Consider the following 22,260-nt stretch of genomic DNA (forward strand, 5'->3'; position numbering starts at 1 on the left):
CTGCTTCATTTCAACCACCAAATTGGAAGCATATGATATGCCCGTCCAAAAGACAGAAATGGCTCAGGCTTTGGAAAGGAACCAGGGAAAACAAGTGTGGTACCGGAGGGAGCCGGGAACAGCTAATGAAGCACTCTCTATATTATTTAAGAATCCTTCAGGGTTCTAGAGGGTTTGAAAACAGTTTGTCAGTATCAGGCAGGAGGCAATTGTAGCTATATCCCCAAGGTACAGTTCAGGAGGGCAACCTGTACTCCCAAGCAGGGACGGGCACGAACCAGCTGACAAACTAAAGTTCGTCGTGAATTTTTCGCCGGTGTGTGGTTTGCGAAGCGATGTTCGCAAACTGAAGAACCACCACGGACTTTCATGAAGTTCGATGCAGTTCGTGGCGGTTTGTGAAGAGCACGAAAAACGGCTGAGTGGAGGGGAGCTCCCCGCCACTCGGCTGTTTGGTTTAAATGGTCCCCTGCTTTCTGCTCACTACAAAAAGCAGCGGAGAGCAGAAAGCGGGGGTTTAAACTTTAAATGGCTCGCGGACTAATATGAACTGGGTCGGTTCGCAGATCAGCCTCCCAGTTCATATGGGTCCATGGCTCGGTTTGTGATTCAGCCATGAGCCTTGAACCGAACAGCAAAAAATGTGGCTCATGCCCATTCCTATCCCCAAGGTATTCACAAAGGCCTTGTTGAATCTGCTTTTGGGATCTGATGGCTTTATCCTCTAGATTCCCTGGGATTCTTGACGGAACCATTCACTCTCCATAAGTTCCACTTGGCAAGAAAAAGGTCTGAACTTTAATTTAACAAGAAAGTTTCAGAGGGTAGCCATCTTGGTCTGCAGTAGATTTAACTCCAATAGCACATAAGAAACCAATGAGATTTCTGGGGCTTTCAAGAGTCAAAACTCATACCCCCAAAATCTTGATGGTTTCTAAGGTGCTACTAAGCTTGAATCTAGCTCTTCTCCAGAGGTTTAGGAAGTGGCGTAAGACAAAATGGCATAGAAGTGCTCTGGTGCGGGGAGCTTTGATTCTTGAAAGCTTATAGAAAGAACTGCAGACTCTGATCTAGGAGAACTGGGTTTGATTCCCCACTCCTCCACATGCAGCTGCTGGTGTGACCTTGGGTCAGTCATAAGTTCTTTCAGGTGTGTATTTTATTATTTTATTATTATTATTATTCTGCTACTATCTTAATTGTATTATTTAATTGCCGTACACCACCCTGAGCCTATTCAGGGAGGGCGGTACAGCTCAAGGGCAGTTCTCAAGAGAGCTCTCTCAGCCCCAACCACCTCACAGGGTGTCAGTTGTGGGAAAGAAGAAGAAGAAGATATTGGATTTATACCCCGCCCTTCACTACCCAAAGCTGTCTCAGAGCGGCTTACAAACTCATTTCCTTTCCCCTCCCCACAACAGACCCCCTGCGAGGTAAGTGGGGCTGAGAGAGCTCTGAGAGAAACGGCTCTTTTTTCAAGAACAGCTCTGACAGAACTACGGATTGCCCAAAGTCATCCAGCCAGGTCCAAGTGAAGGAATGGGGAATCAAACCCGGTTCTCTCAGATTAGAGTCCGCGCACTTAACCACTAGGAGCTGCGGTGGCTCAAGTGGTTAAGATGCTGAACTGCAGGCTGTGGAAGGTCAGTAGTTCAGCAGTTCGAGACCCGGGTTGCCGCATGACGGAGTGAGCTCCCCTCTCTAGTTCCAGCTCCTGCCAACCTAGCCGTTCGAAAGCAAGAAATTGCAAGGAGATAAATAGGTACCACTTCAGTGGGAAGGTAACAGCGTTCCGTGCGCCTTGGTGTTTAGTCATGCCGGCCACATGACCACGGAAACTTCTTCGGACAGCGCTGGCTCTTCGGCTTGGAAACGGAGATGAGCACCGCAACCCTAGAGTCAGATTCGACTGGCTTTCAAGCAAGGGAACCTTTACCTTTACCTTTACTTAACCACTACACCAAACTGGGAAGGGAAAGGGATTGTAAGCCACTCTGAGACTCCTTCGGATAATGAAGGGTAGGGTATAAATACAATCTCTTCCTCCTCCTCCTATAACTTGGAAATCTTGTCGGTCTCTAAGGTGCTTCTGGTCTCCAGTCTAGCTCTTAACCCTGCAAGCAGTCAGTATGGCTGAAATCACCAAGGACTGGATGTCTTCAGGGCTGGAAAGAAGAAGGGGTAGACACCCTCCTCCTTTCATCACAGGTCCAATCATTACAAAGAACCTCTTTAGCTGGCCTGTCCAGCCATTCCCCCCACCCCATACAAGACTAGGCAACTCTTCCACCGTGCTTCTTTCAAAGCCCTTGGCTGGAAGGTCAACTGTGGGTGTCCACCTACTTCTGGTACGTAATGTCTAGAAGCTAGCAGTGGAGAACATGAGCATTCGTTGTGTGACTGAGCCTTTCCTGTCCAAGGAAAGTGGGGAGAAAAGCCTATCAGGAGGCTCAACGTGAATGTTTTCCCCTGGTGGGTTTAGGGGAGGGACTGTGGCTCACTGAAAGAGCCTCTGCTTTGCAGGCAGAAAGCCCCAGGTTCAATCTCCAGCATCTCCTGTTAAAAGGATCAATAGTAGGAGACGTGAGAGACCTCAGCCTGAGACCCTGGAGACCCACTGCCAGCCTGAGTAGACAATATTGACCTTGGTGGACCAATGGTCTGATCCAATATAAGGCAGCTTCATGTGTTCATGCATGATATGGGAGGGGCCACGACTCAATAGTAGAACATCTGCTTGGCATGCAGAAGGTCCCAGGTTCAACCCTTGGCATCTCTGGTTAAAAGGACCAGGTGGTAGGTGATGGGAAAGACCTCCGCCTGAGACCCTGGAGAGCTGTAAAGAGGGGCTGTGGCTCAGTGGTAGAGCATCTGCTTGGCATGCAGAAGGTCCCAGGTTCAACCGGGTGGTAGGGGATGTGAAAGACCTCTGCCTGAGACCCTGGAGAGCGACTGCCTGTCTGAGTAGACAATACTGACCTTGGTGGACCATTGGTCTGATTCACTATAAGGCAGCTTCATGTGTGTAGACCTTCTCGGAATACCCGTGAAGTAGTCAAAAATAACCTGATCTCATCAGATCTTGGAAGCTAAGCAGGACTGACACTAACAAATACTTGGATGGGAGACCTCAAATGAATACCAGGGCTGGGTTGCAGGGGCAGGCAATAGCAAGCCACTTCTCTGAATATCCAAGCTCCACTAGTGGTCACCAGAGGTCAACCATAACTTCCAGGCACACATGTACACACACACACACACACACACACAGAGAGAGAGAGAGAGAGAGAGAGAGAGAGAGAGAGAGAATAATTCCTTTTCTTTCTCCATTCCTCCTGGGTTGGGTTGCTACACACCCCAAAATTCCAAGCGATGAAGAATTCCTAGCTCCGTTCCTCCAACGAAACCAAAACCAGCTGATCCAACAAGAGTCGCTTTCTCATGCAACGCCAATGGAATCATAGTGCACATCTGCAACTCTCCTGTGTCTAAGGGAGGAGCTAGGGGGAGTCATGGGTTCGTACCTTGTAGAGCTGCAATATAAATAAAGTGTTGGCTGAACGAGATGCATAACGACTTTGAGTAGCAGGTCGAATGCTGCCAAGAAGCAGTAAAAGATCTCCGAAGCTCGCTCACGGTTTCCAACTAATCAGTTAAAAGAGGTTGCGCCTCTCGCTAGGGAGAAAGATGATACTTTGTTTTAACACGCCCTGAGTGCTTGCTTGCTTCTTCTATAAAAAATGAGTAACTGAAGAGCTTAATGCTTTTTTCATTCAATATCCTTTTTTCCCCTTAGCAAAACCAGAATAAGAACATAAGAAGAACATCAGAACAGCTCTGCTGGATCAGACCAGTGGTCCATCCAGTCCAGCATCCCATTTCACACAGTGGCCAACCACTTCCTCTTGAAGGCCAACGACAGGAGATAGACATGAGTCCTTCACATGAACATTCAAAGAGTCCTTCTGGATCAGACCAGTGGTCCAGTTTGGTGTAGTGGTTAAGTGTGTGGACTGTAATCTGGGAGAACCAGGTTTGATTCCCCACTCCTCCACTCGCACCTGCTGGATGACCTTGGACAAGCCATAGTTCTGGCAGAGCTGTTCTTGAAAAAGAGCAGTTTCTGTCAAAGCTCTCTCAGCCCCACCTACCTCACAGGGTGTCTGTCATGGGGAGGGGAAGGGAAAGGAGTTTGTAAGCCACTCTGAGACTCCTTTGGGGAGTGAAGGGCGGGGTATAAATCCAATCTCTTCTTCTTCTTCCATCTAGTCCAGCATTCTGTCTCAACCAGTTCCTCTGGAGGGCCAACGACAGGGCATAGAGGCTGAGGCCTTCATAAGAACATCAGAAGAGCCCTGATGGATCAGACCAATGGTCCAGCTAGTCCAGCATCTCGTTGCACACAGCAGCCAACTATGGGGATAGATCAAGAGTGGTAGCCATGTTAGTCTGTCTGTAGCAGTAGAAAACAGTAAGAGTCCAGTAGTCCCTTAAAGACTAAGCAAAATATGTGGCAGGGTGTGAGCTTTCCTGAGTCACTGCGCCCTTCTTCAGAGACAGCTAGAATGGGAGTCCATCTGTCCTATTTATTGGAAAGGGGAGAGATTTCAGATGCCGAATGACATTAGCAGACGTGATTGGATTTAGGTGAGATATGCAGATGGGCAATAGGCATGGAGACTGAGCAAGGAATACCAAAGGAAACTGGTAAAAATGCAAATCCTCTGTCTTTTTCTCCATGCATGCCCTATCAGCCGTTAAAATACAGGACAGGCTCTTTAGCTTAGCTGTTCCCATTCTCTACAGAGTGGCCATTACCTCAAAGCTTGTTCCAACCCTCTCAGGTGATCACATGGCCAAAATGGCCACCCCCTTGCAGACCAGAGCTCAGAGTTCTCCTCAACACAGCAAGAAGAAGAAAAGGAGGAGGAGATTGGATTTATACCCCATCCTTCGCTCGGAGTCTCAGAGCGGCTTACAAACTCCTTTTCCTTCCCCTCCACACACCCTGTGAGGTAGGTGGGGCTGAGAGAGCTCTTTCCAGAACTGCTCATTCAAGGACAGCTCGGACAGAACTATGGCTTGCCCAAGGTCATCCAGCAGCTGCAAGTGGAGGAGTGGGGAATCAAACCCGGTTCTCCCAGATTAGAGTCCGCACACTTAACCACTACACCACACCACTACACCAAAACTTCCTGTTGCCAGGAGGTTTTATCACCTTTCTTTCCCCCTCCCACCTGACCCGGCCAGCCCAGGTCAAAGAAGCGTTTCCTGCAGCTCCTTCCTGGGGATTATTCCTGGAGCTGTTCTAGCCTAAAGCCCTCCAAACTCTGTTCCCTGCCTGGAGAAGAGGGGTTTGGGGAGAAGTGGGAAGCTTGACCATCCCTTTTGTCTAGACCCATTAGCATTTCTATGAAGTTGGGCTGAGGTGCAAGCCAACTGACCTCCTCCACTGCATAGAGGCAAAAAAACCCCAACAGTGTTAAAGCACAAAGTGGAGGCTTTGCCCCTTTGCCAACCTCCCAGGAAGAAGAAAAAGAGGCTGGATTATACCCCACCCTTTACTACCCAAGGGGGTCTCAGAGCGGCTTACAAACTCCTTTCCCTTCCCCTCCCCACAACAGACACCCGGTGAGGGAGGCGGGGCTGAGAGAGCTCTGACAGAAACTGCTCTTTTTCAAGAACAGCTGTGCCAGAACTATGGCTTGCCCAAGGCAGCTGCATGTGGAGGAGTGGGCAATCATATCCGGTTCTCCCAGGTTAGAGTCTGGGTTCCTAACCACTACACCAAACCGGCTCTAGAGAAAATGCATTTCATAGAATCGTGGAATCACAGTATCATAGTTGGAAGGGACTTCCAAGATCATCTAGTCCAACCCCCTGCACAAGGCAGGAAATTCACAAATACCTCTCCCCTTCCACCCCCAGTGACCCCTACTCTATGACCAGAAGAGGGCAAAAAAAACAACAACCCCTCTTCCAGGATCTCTGCCCAAACTGGCCTGGGGAACAATTTCTTCAAACAGAGTTTAAAAATATCCTTTTTTTAGGGGGAAAAAATGAGGAGGAAACATCTAGCTAAAGAAAACACACGCCAGTTTTAAATAGCCAGCATTTGGACTCAATGCACGATGGATTTCACGTTTGGGAGAAAATGCGTTCCTGTATCTTAATTTTATGGTCTGTTTACAGCGGATGAAGCGTTGATTGGAGAGAATCCACCGAGTTTGTCTCAGGCATCGAATGAACCTTTGCTGCTCAGACATGGAGAGCCACCTGCAGAATACGTTAGACCAGTTGCCGTAGGCCTGGGGGCAAAGTCAGATGTTTCAGTCTAGGAATGTAGACGTTTATCACTCTCCACGCTCCAGGTGGGTGAGGACATACAGAATGGGACGCCGAACCCTAAAACACAAACCTACAGAGGCACCCAGAACAAACTTTGAATCCCAGCCAGATTAAACTATTGTAACTACCCCAACCCCCCCCCCAAATCCACTACAGCAAGACATCTAGCAGACCTGGGGTGCCAGCCTCCAGGCGGTGGCTGGAGATCTCCAGGAAACGGACCTGATCTCCAGGCGACAGAGTTCAGTCCACCTGGAGAAAATGGCTGCCTCGAAAGGCGGACTCTATGGCATTACACCCCGTTGAAGCCCCTCCCCTCCCCAAACCCCGCCTTCCTCAGGCTCCACCCCAAGATCTCCAGGTATTTCCCCACCCTAAACTGACCGTAAACCCAAGGTGAATGTTGCATTTGGACCCCCGAATGATCCAAACAGAAACTGGCTTCCATTTCCTGGGAAGCAAATCAGTACAGACCTGTGTGAATTTGAACCCACACACAAAGGGGATTTTCAAAGGCTCACTTGCCAACCTTTAGTTGGGTCAAACAACAAATATATACACTGAAAAAACCTTATTTATACATTAAAAAAAATTTTTTATTAGGATATACCAATAAGTATAACTATACATCACATTACAAACTATCTTATATCCTTTTCTCCTAATATCACCCCCCCTTCTGACTTCCCGCAGTGCTCCAACCTCCAGTACAATTCTTATATTTTTTCTCTTTTCCCCATTCTTCAATAATAAAATTCTTCAGTTAACATATCTTTTATCTATTATTCTTATATGTTTAAACTTACTCTAAATGTCCTTCTATCTTCAATAATTTTCAAAGCAAAATAGATTATTTTTTACATCCCAATATTTCTCTAAATATTCTTTAAAGTCTTTCCAGTCTGCAAAAAATGCTTCTCCTTCTTGATTCTTAAGCTTTCTTGTCATTTTGTCCATTTCAACCATAAAAAGTAGCTTTTTTAACCACTCCCAAATTTCGGGAGTTCTTTCTTGTTTCCAGCATTGAGCATATGTCATTCTAGCAGTTGTAATCATATACCACATTAAAGTCCGTTTTGCTATATTGACTTCTTCCATTTTAAGTCCCAGAAGAAGCATTTCGGGCTCCTTCTTAATTTTACATTTCATAATTTTCTCCATTTCTGTATGGACCTCAGTCCAAATTTTTTTTGCTTTGTCACATGACCACCACATATGGTAAAGCGAACCCTCTATTTTTTTACATTTCCAACATTTGTTTGACATATTACTACTTATATTTGCTATCTTTTTTGGTGTCATATACCATCTATACATCATCTTATAGCAATTTTCTTTTAGATTATTATTTATAAGTTGAAGTGTTCTATATGTTCCATCTTATAAAGTGCATTGTGTATTATTCGTAATATCCTAAAACATGCAATATCAACAATAATAATCAGCTTGTACAATCTAATAGCTACCAGTCAATTTACATCCTTTTTACACAATCAACCCCAACGGGAGTTTCTAGAATTGTACACCCGCTTCTCCTTGCTTGAAAGTCTTCTAAAGGGGGACATTTCCTTTTGTGGTTACATTCATAGACGGAGCCTTGAGAAAGACAGGAGCGCTCCGTCTATGATTGTCAGCTGTTTAATGGGCCTTTTGTAGGACCAGCAACAAACATCAATTTAAACTTCAATGTAACCACAAAAGGAAACTTCCCCCTTTAGAAGACTTTCAATCAAGGATAAGCGGGTGTACAATTCTAGAAACTCCCGTTAGCGTTGCTTGTGTAAAAAGGATGTATCAGACCTCGTTGGTCCACCAAGGCCAGTATTGTCTACTCAAACGGGCAGCTGCTCTCCAAGGTCTCAGGCAGAGGTCTTTCACATCACCTACTGCCTTTTAACTGGAGGTGCCAGGGGTTGAACCCGGGACCTTCTGCATGCCAAGCAGATTCTCTGCCACTGAGCCATGGCTCCCCTATAACATATGAACACATGAAGCTGCCTTCTACTGAATCAGACCCTTGGTCCATCCAGGTCAGTATTGTCTACTCAGACTGGCAGCGGCTCTCCAGGGTCTCAGGTGGAGGACTTTCCCAACACCTACTGCCTGGTCCTTTTTAACTGGAGATGCCGGGGATTGAACCTGGGACCTTCTCCGTGCCAAGCAGATGCTCTACCACTGAGCCATGGCCCCTCTTAAGAGCTCTCCAGGGTCTCAGGCAGAGGTCTTTCCCATCACCTACTATCCTCTCCTTTTTAACTGGAGATGCCGTAGATTGAACCTGGGACCTTCTGCATGCTCTACCGGTGAGCCACTGCTCCTCTTTTCTACCAAACCTTGCTAAACAAGCAACTCTAGCAGCAAGCCGGTAGATCGTTACATTTCCAGACGAACCAATTTAAAAAGAAAAAGAAAAAAGACCAGGCCGATGAACAAGAGAGTAAATCACAAAAGGGCTATTATAGGAGATGTTTGGTAACAGTTAATGTGGACCTGAACTTGTTTTGGTGTTTTGGAGACGGAATGCTGCCAAAAAAAACGGTAATGTTCCAGTTCTTTAACAGCAGGGCACCCATTGGTAGTTCTGTGAAAAGCAAATAAATAAAACCAAGCCTCCGTTTTTCCCAGGCATAGCACAATCCCCAGAGTTCCCGAGGCTTTCTTGGTGCCAACCCCGAGACGAAGATTTGAGAAAACCTGCTGCCCATGGGTACATTTTTAAACAAGTTCCCATCAGGCCTCGTAATTCAAACAGTGATTCTCTGTGCTGACATTGAAGGGTATTGCGGGGGTAGCTGCACACAGGAGTTTCACTTCCACTTTAAATACACACCACACATTTCCCACAAGATTATGCGTGGGATAGAGCAGGTAGAGAAAGAAGTCCTTTTCTCCCTTTCTCACAATGCAAGAACTCGTGGGCACTCCATGAAATGGCTGAGCAGTCGGGGTAGAATGGATAAAAGGAAGTCCTTCTTCACCCAAAGAGTCATTCACACATGGAATTCACTGCCACAGGAGGTGATGGCGGCTACAACCAGGGACGGCTTCAAGAGGGAATTGGATAAACATGTGGAGCAGAGGTCCCTCAGTGGCTATTACCCACAAGGGATAGATAAGAACTCTCGGTCTGGGGCTGGTGATGCTCTGTATTCTTGGTGCTGGGGGGGGGGGCGCAACAGCGGGAGGGCTTCTAGTGTCCTGGCCCCACTGGTGGACCTCCTGATGGCCCCTGGTATTTTTGGCCACTGTATGACACAGAGTGTTGGACTGGATGGGCCACTGGCCTGATCCAACATTGGCTTCTCTTATGTTCTTATATGAAGCAGTGGTCCATCTGTGGCTATTAGCCACAAGGTATAGGTAGGAACTCTCGGTCTGGGGCAAGGGATGCTCTGTCTTCTTGGTGCTTGGGGGGGCAACAGTGGGAGGGCTTCTGGTACTGTTCCCTGGAAGGCCAGATAGTGAAACTGACTTTGGCCACCAAATGAGAAGGGAGCACTCACTGGAAAAGACCCTGATGCTGGGAAAGATTGAAGGTCAAAGAAGACGGGGACGGCAAAGGATGAGATGGTTAGACAGTGTCAGCGATGCAACGAACATGAAATTGAGCCAACTTCGGAGGACGGCGGAAGACAGGAGAGCCTGGCGGGAGATTGTCCATGGGGTCGCGAAGAGTCGGACTCGACTGTGCGACTGAACAACAACAATAGGTAGGAACTCTCAGTCTGGGGCAAGGGATGCTCTGTAGTCTTGATGCTTGGGGGGCAACAGTGGGAGGGCTTCTGGTATCCTGGCCCCACTGCTGGACCTTCTGATGGCCCCTGGTATTTTTGGCCACTGTGTGACACAGTGATGGACTGGATGGGCCACTGGCCTGATCCAACATTGGCTTCTCTTATGTTCTTATATGGAGCAGAGGTCCATCAGTGGCTGTGGTATAGAGAGGAACTCTCAGGCTGGGGCAGGGGATGCTCAGTCTTCTTGATGCTTGTGTTCTTATCCCCTACCAATGGCCTGGAGGAACCTGGCGGAGGAGCAGATTTCTTGGATTCCATTCCTCTATAAATCCAGAATTTCACTGCTCTGAGTTCCAATCCCCCCTGCATTCCAGTTTAATTAGGAAAAGGTCTAAAACTTGTCAAACTTGGGGTACACACCATTTAACTCCTCTTTTGATTTCCTTTGTTACTGAGCATCTTTCTCTCCTCCTACCATGCTGGTGAGCTTGCATGTGTTAACAGAATACTGAAAAGGGAAAGCAGTTGAGGAACTTGTAGCTATGCTCACAACCAAAGCTGATAGCAAGCAAACAGTTGTGCACAAAGGTGAAACACCACCCTGGGGTTGCTCCCCCTCAGGTGGCACCTGGATATGTCCCGCTGTTGCAATTCATCTCCAGATGACCAAGATCATACATAACATACGAACATCAGAGAAGCCAATGTTGGATCAGGCCAATGGCCCATCCAGTTCAACACTCCATCACACAGTGGCCAAAAATACCAGGTGCGACCAGGAGGTCCACCAGTGGGGCCAGGACACTAGGAGCCCTACCACTGTTGCCCCCCCAAGCACCAAGAATACCGAGCATCCCTTGCCCCAGATTGAGAGTTCCTATCTGTACCTTGTGGCTAATAGCCACTGATGGACCTCTGCTCCAGATGTTGACCCAATTCCCTCTTCAAGCCGTCCAGTTCCACCCCCCAACTCTCCAGCGATTTCCCAACCTGGAGCTGATAACCATGAATCTCGATCTGATTGTATGTAAAGGTAAAGGTAAAGGTTTCCCTTGCTCGAAAGCCAGTCGAGTCCGACTGTAGGGTTGCGGTGCTCATCTCAGTTTCAAAGCCGAAGAGCCAGCGCTGTCCGAAGACGTTGCCGTGGTCATGTGGCCGGCATGACTAAACACCGAGGCACACGGAACGCTGTTACCTTCCCACTGAAGTGGTACCTGTTTATCTACTTGCAATTTCTTGCTTTCGAACTGCTAGGTTGGCAGGAGCTGGAACTAGAGACGGGAGCTCACTCCCTCATGCGGCACACTCGGGTCTCGAACTGCTGAACTACCAACCTTCCACAGCCTGCAGTTCAGCGTCTTAACCACTTGAGCCACCGCAGCTCCTTTGATTGTATGTATAGATACACAAAAAGATGTTCCCTGCAGTTGGTTCTAGGCGACATGCAAGGGACGGCAAACTACGCACCCCCGTGATCGGAGGGGGGGAAAGCTCCAGAAATCCAAAATGAACTATGGAAACGGTTTCCGGTAGCCATGACGAGAAAAGACCTCCCAGTGCCCAAGACCCGGGAGACTCATTCCGAGTCGATACTACCGAGTGAGATGTATGTCGTCAGAGCTCCCACTTACCCAAGTAGTTGTTGCTCTTGAACATCTCTGTGATGTTGATCTTCGTGGCCCCCTCGGGGATCTCGACGATCTTGTGGTAGCCGAGGTTGGTCAAGGTGTGCTTGAAGACCCCGGACACAACTTTGCAGGCGGTGTTGTCTCCTCCGCAGATCCCGCACTTATCCACAACCTTATCGGAGCCCAGATAGTCATCGCAGCCGATATTCTGTACAAAAAGAGAACAGAGAGCATAGTGAAGCGTTCCCAAACAGATCCTCAATTCCTACGATGCGGTTTGCGCCTTCCAAAACCCCCGTGTCTTAATTTGACCGCTAACGGCACACATTCTTTTACGAGCCCGTGTCAAACCCTCAGAAACGATTGACGGGCCTTTGCCGTGATGCTTGCTGGCTGCGTGCGTCAACCAGTAAAACTATCTGATTACTAATGCTTCCGGTCAGGAAGAACCGGTCGTTGTGACTCGACGGCCGTAGGGTTATCCATTTGAGTTCTGTTGGTTCGGATTGGGTGGTCTGGCCTTCTTTTCAGAATAAATGTCTGTTTCATAAGCTGCTGGAGGAAGACAGCATTTAGATCTAAGGTTGCCAGTTCTGGGTTGGGTAATTCCTGGAGATTGGGGGGGGGGGAGCAAGGTTTGGGGAGGGGATGGACCTCAGTGAGGTGTAATGCCATAGAGTTCAACCTCCAAACCAGCCATTTGCTCCAGGGGAGCTGATCTCTGTAGGGTTGCCAGGCGCCCCCCCACCCAGCCACAAGTGGGAATTCGCGGTTAGGGTTGCCAGCTCCAGGTTGGGAAACTTCTGGAGATTTTGGGATGGAGCCTGAAGAGGACAGGGACGTCAGTGGGGGAAGGAGGAGGAGAAGGAGGAGGAGGAGACGAAGAAGAAGGAGGAGGAGGAGGAGGAGACGAAGAAGAAGAAGAAGGAGAGGGAGGAGGAGGAGAAGAAGGAGAAGGAGAAGAAGGAGGAGGAGGAGAAGAAGGAGAAGGAGGAGGAGGAGGAGAAAGAAGAAGAAGGAGGAGGAGGAGGAGGAGCTGTTTTTTCTCTACCCTAAATAGTCGCAAGGTGGCTTACAATTTCCTTCCCTTCCTCTCTCTACAACAGGCACCTTGTGAGGTAGGTGGGGCTGAGAGCATTCTGAGAGAACTGTGACTGGCCCAAGGTCACCCAGCAGGCTTCATGTGGAGGAGTAATTGGGAATCGAATCTGGGAATCTCCAGATTAGAGTCCACTGCTCTTAACCACTACACCACTATTCCACACTGGCTCCACTATGGCATCGCATCGTGCTGGCTCCACTACACCATGCTGGAGACAGAACAGCAGCAGGAGACATTGTATTTATTTGACAAAATGTTTTAGGTAAGTTTATATTGTTAGACTTATAACTACTTTTAGTATTAGTGTTATTTGTTGTCTCCTGTATTTATTCTAGGGTTTTGTGCTGAAATGGTCTCAACAACAGTGGCTATTTCAGGGCTGGCCTGTCCACAAAGCAGCCTTCAGCAGTTTCCTAGGGCACCAACTGTGGAGAGCTGCCAAACAAACCAGTCCCCCAGCCCCCAGGGGCACTGGAGAGAGGCTTCCAATCCCAGTGGATGGATGGCCACCCTCCATTGGGAGGTGGGGCAGGACAGGCCTCATCCTGCCACGGGGGATTAAGAAGGTGTGTGTCAGCTGCCAGAGGCTAGAAGGACGGGCAGCATTTTCCCACCTCTCAATGACACTGCGGGTGGAGATGATGGTGAGCACAGCTTTCCTGGATCCATGCAGGGGGTGGCTTGGGAACCCTGATCATCCTTGCCTAGGGAGCCCCAAATCCTTGGGTGGCCCTGGGTTATTTAACAATTTTCTTAATTTTCAATCTCTGGGTAGAGAGGATATTCTGTTTAATATTCATACTGTGTAGATGTTTGAAAACCTCAAAACAATCAATATTCAAAACTAATAAATAGATTTCCCATTCCAAATTGAAGAAGTCCTTACCCATCCTTGATGATATCATAAGTCCAAGTTGTAAAATCATTATTGTCAGGTGATGCTGTACATGTATCCAAAAACACCTGTGAGGTAAGGTGAGGCTGGGAGATTTCCTGAGGGCTGCTCTTGAGAGAACAGCTCTGAAAGAACTTGTGACTGACACAAGGTCACCCAGCTAGCTGCATGTGGAGGAGTGGGGAGCCAAACCCAGTTCTCCCAGATTAGAGTCCACTGCTCTTAACCACTACACCAAACTGGCATACAGTCCACCCTTCAATGCATCCATCTTCTCCAGGAGATCTGATCTCCGCAGTCTGGCGGTGAGCTGTAATTCTAGGGGATCCCCAGCTCCCACCTGGAGGCTGGCATCCCTAGATCTCTGCAGCTCGGAGCACAGATGTGATTCCAGGGTATCTCCTGCCACCATCTGGAGGCAGCTTTGAGAATGACAGGAGGACTCCGTCCATGAATGTTAGCTGCACAATGTGTCTTTTGCAGGACCGGCAAAAAGCATCCAAACAACTATTAAGAAAGCTGTCCCCCTTTTTGGAAGACTTCATGCAAGGAGAAGCGGGTTTGTAATTCTAGAAACTCCCATTGGGGCTTGACTTTTAAAACACTGATGCAAAATTGTCTGGTAGTTATCCATCTGTATGTACTGAATGTTATTGCTTATTGAATGTAATGAATATTTATACCTGACTAGGATGAAATAACGATACAAGATGCACTTTACTCAATGATGACCATAAATAGAACACATTAGTCTGTTAAAAGGTTTCTGCAGTGTCTATTTGTTGCTAGATTCTCCTAACACTGCAGCTCGGTGGGCTGAGGGACGCAGCTAAAACACTCGGAATACTGCTGTTTTTTAACTGCAAGCAAATCCTCGACGTGGGCAGACCGGAGCCCTCCACAGAAAACAAACATTTGATTTTTCAAAGACATAAGTTGTGGAAACAGAACCCAGCTAGCCGCACTCGACGCTGTGCGAGCATTCAGATTGTAACCGCCACACGATCGAACAAGGGCAGCCATTCTTCTCTGCCCAAGACATTCCTGGAGCCTACTGAAAAATCGCAATGCGAAGTAGGCACACAGTGAAGCTCTGTGTTCCGCTGGATCGCCGCGGCGCTCCCCCTTCCAAGAGCGTGCGCCGCATATTTATAACGCTGATGAGTTATGACATTTTGGACCAGACACCTGTAATGGGTCCAAAACACTGAATATAACTGGTCTCCGGCCAAGATAATTTTCGGGGTGAAGGAGAAAGCGGGGGTTTTTTTTCTCCCTGCCAGGTTGATTTTCTTCTCTGTGTGTTTGTTTTCGAGGCAGCTGTTTCGAGCAGCTCAGCACTTTGGAATGTTGGGGGCGGGGGGGGGAGAAAAGTGACGGTCGGGGAAGGGGAACTATGGAGGGAGGGGGCAGAGGGGGTCGGGGGGGTGGTGGAAAGGGCCATCAGGCCGCAGCTGAGTTGTGGTGGTCTTGTAGGGTTTTCAAGGCAAGGGACATTCAGAAATGGTTTGCCCTTGCCGGCCTCTGCGCAGCAACCTTGGACTTCCTTGGCGGTCTCCCATCCACGTACTAACCAGGGTCGACCCTGCTTAGCTTCCGAGATCTGACGAGACTGAGCTAGCCTGGGCCATCCAGGTCAGGGCGAGTTGGCTGTACAGGACCTAACTGCGCTCCATCACCAAGGAAGGATAAATTGTGGTCAGATGATCAGAACAACCAGAAACAAGCAGAAAAGCCGTGTGGCACACTGGTTAGGGCATTAGACTAGGATCGGGGAGACTCGAGTTTGAATTCCTCACTCTACCATGGAAGCTTGCTGGGTGACCTTGGGCCACTTTGAGCCTAACCTTTTTAGAAGAAGAGGAGGATAAGAGACTGGATTTATACCCCGCCCTTTACCACCCAAAAGAGTCTCAGAGCGGCTTACAATCTCCTTTCCCTTCCCCTCCCCACAACAGACACCCTGTGATGTAGGTGGGGCTGAGAGAGCTCTTGAGAATGGCCCTTGAGAGAACAGCTGTGAAAGAGCTTGTGACCTAAGTTCCCTCTAAGTTTTGGAATCTTGTGAGCAAACATTCTACTTTGTGAGCTACTGACATTAAAGTTGTAAGCAAGCGATTTGGCTACCACATCAATTAGTTTGCTCTGGAGCCATCCTTCCTGAGCTAAGGCAAAAATCTGTGAGCTGGAGGCTAAAAAACTGTGAGCTAGCTCACAATAGCTCAGCTTAGAGGGAACACTGCTTGTGACTGACCCAAGGTCACACCAGCAGCTGCATGTGGAGGAGTGGGGGATCAAACCCGCTTCTCCCAGACTAGAGTCCACGTTCCTTACCAGTACACAAACTGGCTATCCATCCCCTCTTCTTGCCTTAATCTATTGATGGGTTGAGGTGTGGTTTGTTAGCTCGCTTTTTCCCCATTTCCCAGATTCCCATTGAAGAAAGCAAATTAAGATACAGCTGTCGATGCTATAGATGAGCCCCACCAGAGATGAGAAAGGTTTCCATTGCAACGTTCTTGCGAGCATTTGCAGACCCTCCTTCTCTTCGACAAGAGGAGTTGTTCTCCCAGACGGAATCTTTTCTGAGGACATCTCCCCCTCCCTCTCCCCAAAGGATAGGAACCTAAACACTAAATCGAGGCAGCTGGAATTGACTCTTTCCAAACCCGCAATTCGCGATAATGACCGAAAGCAGATTCTGTTTGCCCTGATTGGATTCTGAAGTTTGCATCCCTTGAAAAATGCGTAATCTCGAAAACATGCCAGGAATAAAAGATACAGGGCTGTGTCTCTCCCGTACTCGGCCGTTTCCCTGAAATCTTTGTAACGAGATCTCGCACGCGAGTCCCACCGTACAGCTGCATTTGAGACACTGAGCCCTGATGTTTTTAATTGTGGACATCTGAAAACAAAACCTCATTGCTGGCAGACATTGATGTGGAGCTATCGATGGGTCGGATGATAGGAAGCCAGGGATGACCTGTCTGCTCACCCGGGGACCCTGCCCCACCTTTTCCAGCGCTGGGTTTCTAAGTGGTGTTGCAAGATCCCAGTGGGCCCAAATTCAATTCACATAGGGCTCAGATCCCGCGGCTGATTTCCACATTCTCCACTGGGAACCTGACCGACGCTCCCTCTAAGCTGTGGAGTCTGGTGAGCAGCAATTCTACTTTGTGAGCTCCTGGCATTCAAGCTGTGAGCGAGCGATTGGGCTGCTGCATCAATCAGTTTGCTCTGGAGCCCTCCTTCCTGAGCCGAGACAAAAACGTCTGAGCCGGAGGCTAAAAAACTGTGAGCTGGCTCGCACTAACTCAGGTTAGAGGGAACACTGAACCTGACCGTTCTTCCCCAGTGCAATAGAAGCCCAAAATGTGTGCAGAATTACATATGGGGTGCAGAATTACATAAGGGGGGGAGGGAATTCCCCCACCCAGGGGATTTAATAATCCAGATTCTGCCTTTACCAAGGCAGCAGTGGGCAGGGCTGTGGTAGAGCCTCTGCTTGGCATGCAGAAGGTCCCAGGTTCAATCCCCGCCATCTCCAGTTAAAGGGACCGGGTAGTTGTGATGGGAAAGACCTCAACCTGAGACCCCGGAGATTCAGTGTCAGTCTGAGTAGACAAGATTGACCTTGATTGACCAATGGTCTGATTCAGTATATTATTTATAGCAGGAGGAGGAGGAGAAGAAGAAGAAGAATTGGTTTTACACCCTGCACTTCACTACCCGAAGGAGTCTCAGGGTGTCTTACAATCTCCTTCCCCTCCTCACAACAGACACCATGGGGCTGAGGGAGCTCTTTCAAGAACTGCTCCTCAGGGAACAACTCTGAAATAACTTGTGACTGACCCAAGGTCACACCAGCAGCTGCATGCGGAGGAGTGGGGAATCAAACCCGGTTCTCCCAGATTAGAGTCCATGCTCCTAACCACTACACCAAACGGGCTCCCAAAGGATGGGTTCCAATGATGCTGTTCTACTAAGCTAGCCCAACTTATCAGATCTCAGAAGCGAAAGACCATCGGCCTTGGCTAGTATTTGGAAAGGCGACCTCCAAGGAATACCAGGGTCATGAAGCAGAAACAGGCAGTGGTAAACCACCTCTGAAATGTCTACTGCCTTAAAAACAAATTTAGGTTGCCACCTACTGGTGCATAATGCTAAAAGAGCTAGAACTTCTGGCTGCCAGACAATCTCCTGGCTATACTACACACAATAGCAAACAACAACAACAACAATAGTAATTTTCTACTAGGTGGTGGATCTTCCTCCAAGGGGCCTTCTCCTAGAGCACTTCATCCCATGGAGGAGTTTTCTTCCAACAGAAGAATGGGTGTGTTCATGTGTGTGCGTTCAAAGAGGGCATGGCTCATTAGAAGAGCCTCTACTTTACATGCAGAAGGTCCCAAGTTCAATCCCCCGGCATCTCCAGTTAAAAGGACCAGGCAGTAGGTGATGGGAAAGACCTCCGCTGAGACCCTGGAGAGCTGCTGCCAGTCTGTGTAGACAATACTGACCTTGATGGAGTGAGAGTCTGATTCAATATATGGCATTCTTGTATTATAAGGGAGGAGCCATGGCTCAGTGGTAGAGAATCAGCTTGGCATATGGACGGTTCCAGGTTCAATCCCCGGCATCTCCAGTTAAAATTATCAGGAAGGAGGGGGAAGAGGAGGAGAAGGAGATTGGATTTATACCCTGCCCTTCACTCAGAGTCTCAGAGCGGCTCACAAACGCCTTTCCCTTCCCCTCCCCACAACAGACACCCTGCGAGGTAGGTGGAGCTGAGAGAACAGAAACGGCTCTTTTCCAAGAACAGCTGTGCCAGAACTATAGCTTGCCCAAGGTCATCCAGCAGCTGCAAGTGGAGGAGTGGGGAATCAAACCCGGTTCTCCCAGATTAGAGTCCGCGCACTTAACCACTACACCAAACTGGCTCTCAAGGAAGGAGGTGATGTGAAAGACCTCCACATGAGATCCTAGTGAGATGCTGCCAGTCCGAGTAGACAACACTGACTTTGACAGTCCAAGGGTCTGATTCAGCATAAAGCAGCTTCATGTGTTTATATGTTATACAAGGGGGTCCACGGCTCAATGCTAGAGCCATCTGCTTGGCATGCAGAAGGTCCCAGGTTCAATCCCCGGCATCTCCAGTTAAAAGGACCAGGCAGTAGGTGATGGGGAAGACCTCCGCCTGAGACCCTGGAGAGCTGTAAAGAGGGGCTGTGGCTCAGTGGTAGAGCCTCTGCTTGGCATGCAGAAGGCCCCAGGTTCAATCCTTGGCATCTCCAGTTAAAAGGACTAGGCAGAAGGTGATGGGAAAGACCTTGATCTGGGACCCGAGCTCAGGGGGAGAGCATCTGCTTGGCACGCAGAAGGTCCCAGGTTCAATCCCCGGCATCTCCAGTTAAAAGGACCAGGCAGTAGGTGATGGGGAAGACCTCCGCCTGAGACCCTGGAGAGCTGTAAAGAGGGGCCATGGCTCAGTGGAAGAGCCTCTGCTTGGCATGCAGAAGGTCCCAGGTTCAATCCCCGGCATCTCCAGTCAAAAGGACAAAGGTGGTAGGTGATGGGAAAGACCTCCGCCTGAGACCCTGAAGAGCCGCTGCCAGTCTGAGTAGACAAAACTGACCTTCATGGACCAAGGAGGTCTGATTCAGTATAAGGCAGCTTCAAGAATTTTCATCTAGCCAAAGAGGATGCTTGGATCCAAACCACTGTAATTTGATTTTAATTCATCTTGCTTATGTACACAGCTGTTCCACAATTCTATACTGGAGGGCTGTGAACATCTGTCCTTCTAAAACTGCCTCGACTGTAAAACATAAAAATTACAAAGAATTATCTTTCTGCCGGGGCCGCTTGTTTATTCTTCTGCACAATACCCCGCTCTCCGCCAAACATCCTCAGCATTCCCAAACATCTCGCTCGCCGCACGCTGCCAAAAAGTTTATCAGTTGCAGGTTGCCGCTGCAGCCGCAGCTCGAGACCGACGCCCGACGGTGTGCCAGATCTCATTTTGGCGAAACCTCTCGAGGAAAACAAGGGGCAAGCAGAATGAAAAGTTCGGCGGAGGGACTTGAAGCGATGGACGCAACAGGATGGGGCGGGAGCCAGGCATCCAAAGAGACAAAGTGCTGATTCCCCTCAAATGGGAAGCAGATGTTTGGCATTTCACCGCAACGCCGAGAAACCCGACGAACGCAGATGCCGGCAGCGTACGTCGGTAAGACAGAGACCGATTTCACACAAGAGCTGCACCGCGGTCGCGCCTCCCTTTGCCCCACTTCTATTGGTCAATTTTCCACTCGAAGCCGCGTGGCCGCGTTTTGACCCGCAGCTTCGCCCGATTTTCCCTGCAGTTTCGTGGTCCTCGAAAAACAGGATCACGAAACCGTGGGGGAAATCGGGCGACGCCGCGGGTCAAAACTGCTGCTACTTTCCCTGCCACAAATGGCCAGCTTGTCCGGCATCATGTGTGGGGGAGTATGAGGTCATTGTCTCTACAGGTAAAGGTAAAGGTTTCCCTTGCTCTAAAGCCAGTCGAATCCGACTCTAGGGATGCGGTGCTCATCTCCGTTTCAAAGCCGGAGCCAGCACTGTCCGAAGACGTTTCCGTGGTCATGTGGCCGGCATGACTAGACACCAAGGTGCACGGAACGCTGTGACCTTTCCACCGAAGTGGTACCTATTTATCTACTTGCAATTTCTTGCTTTCGAACTGCTAGGTTGGCAGGAGCTGGAACTAGAGACGGGAGCTCACTCCGTCATGCGGCACACTCGGGTCTCGAACTGCTGAACTACCGACCTTCCACAGCCTGCAGTTCAGCGTCTTAACCACTTGAGCCACCGCAGCTCCTGTCTCTACAGGAGAGCCCTGCAAAGACATGTGTCTCCACAGAAGGCCATGTGAAGAGGGTGAGAGGATGAAGGGAGGGAGAGGGGAGGGGTCAGAGGGCAGCTCCCAGGTTAAGACAAAGAGAGAAAGGTTAAAACAAAGAGAGGCATCTCATTCAAGGAGAGAACACCTATACAAACTTAAGAGTGATGTCCAGGCGTGCCGAGTCACTCACTCCAACATCCACGTGGCAACCGGAAGTCCGTTGCCATATCTGAGAGACAGTGGGAAGTCAATGGAGCTGCTGGATCGCTGGTATGGTTGAAGCAATGGAAGTACAATATCAGCTATGGCTGCTATGTCCAGCTTAGAAAATTCATGGACATTTAGGGGTGGAGCCTGGGGAGGGCAGATCTTTGAGGAAAGGGGTGAGCTCAGCATGGTGGCGATGCCAAAATGCAGAGCAGAGGGTCCCGACTGGCCAACGCAGCTGCCACCGCGGCACAAAGATCTTCACCGTATGCCTGAAGGTAAGCTGCAGCGGCCATTCTGTGGCTGGCTCCGCCTCCTGTCGAAGCCATTCTGTGGCTGGACCCACCATGCTGGGTCAGAATTCCAGGCTCAAAAATGTTGGGGGACTCCTGCAGCAGAAGGTCAAATACTGACTGTTTCCCAATAACAGCAATTCTAGAAAGAAAGCAGGAAAGCAGGAAAGAAAGCAAGAAAGCAAGCAAGAAAGCAAGCAAGAAAGCAAGCAAGAAAGAAAGCAAGAAAGCAAGCAAGAAAGCAAGCAAGAAAGCAAGCAAGAAAGCAAGCAAGAAAGCAAGCAAGAAAGCAAGCAAGAAAGCAAGCAAGAAAGCAAGCAAGAAAGCAAGCAAGAAAGCAAGCAAGAAAGCAAGCAAGAAAGCAAGCAAGAAAGAAAGCAAAAAAGCAAGAAAAAAGAAAAAAGCAAGCAAGAAAGCAAGAAAGCAAGAAAGCAAGAAAGCAAGAAAGCAAGAAAGCAAGAAAGCAAGAAAGCAAGAAAGCAAGAAAGCAAGAAAGCAAGAAAGCAAGAAAGCAAGAAAGCAAGAAAGCAAGAAAGCAAGAATCGTTTCAGTCTACTGACACACAGTGTGAGAATGACACAGAAGGAGGGTTGCCATCCTCCAGGTGGTGGCTGGAGATCTTCAGCTCCTACAACCGATCTCCAGGAAACAGAGAGGAGTCCACCCGGAGGAAATGGCTGCTTTGGAAGGTGGACTCTCTGGCATCATAGCCCATTGAAGTCCCGCGAGCCCCGCCCTCCCCAGGCTCCACCCCCAAAATCTCCCGGTGTTTCTCAACCCTGAGCTGGCAACCGTACACAGAAGACTCGCACGGCTGCGCACCAGGCAATGCCTCCCAGATGGGGTGAGAAGTAGCTCGCTCGTGAAGAACATTTTAAGAACGGTCAGAAGCCAGATGAGTCACGCGAGGGTCGTTTATCTTCCCTCGGACAGGGAATGGGGGAGGGCAAGGGGACCCCAGGCCTTCTGAAATGAGCACCGCACACATATGCGCCTGTTCAGGAAGACAATATTCCTCTCAGGGAGCAGCCAAGCACGATCAAAGATAGCCATATGCGGAAGCCAAGTCCCTCTATGTAGAGCTGCTTGTAGAGGAGGAGGAGGAGAAGAAGAGGAGAAGGAGAAGGAGAAGAGGAGGAGGAGGAGGAGGTGGAGGAGGAGGAG

General features: G+C 49.1%; 1 protein-coding gene across 1 annotated transcript in view; it reads right to left on the reverse strand.

The window, feature by feature from the left end:
- LOC107110346 (thrombospondin type-1 domain-containing protein 4-like) overlaps window positions 1-22,260 on the reverse strand; it is a 519,752-nt gene that overhangs the window by 229,330 nt on the left and 268,162 nt on the right. The window contains exon 7 of the mRNA XM_015411125.1: window positions 11,717-11,921. Coding sequence (XP_015266611.1) covers window positions 11,717-11,921 — 205 coding nt within the window. The remainder of the gene's footprint in view (window positions 1-11,716; window positions 11,922-22,260) is intronic.

This window comes from Gekko japonicus, unplaced genomic scaffold (assembly GCF_001447785.1).
Source record: "Gekko japonicus isolate JY-2015 unplaced genomic scaffold, Gekko_japonicus_V1.1 scaffold796, whole genome shotgun sequence".
NCBI classification, from domain to species: domain Eukaryota; kingdom Metazoa; phylum Chordata; class Lepidosauria; order Squamata; family Gekkonidae; genus Gekko; species Gekko japonicus.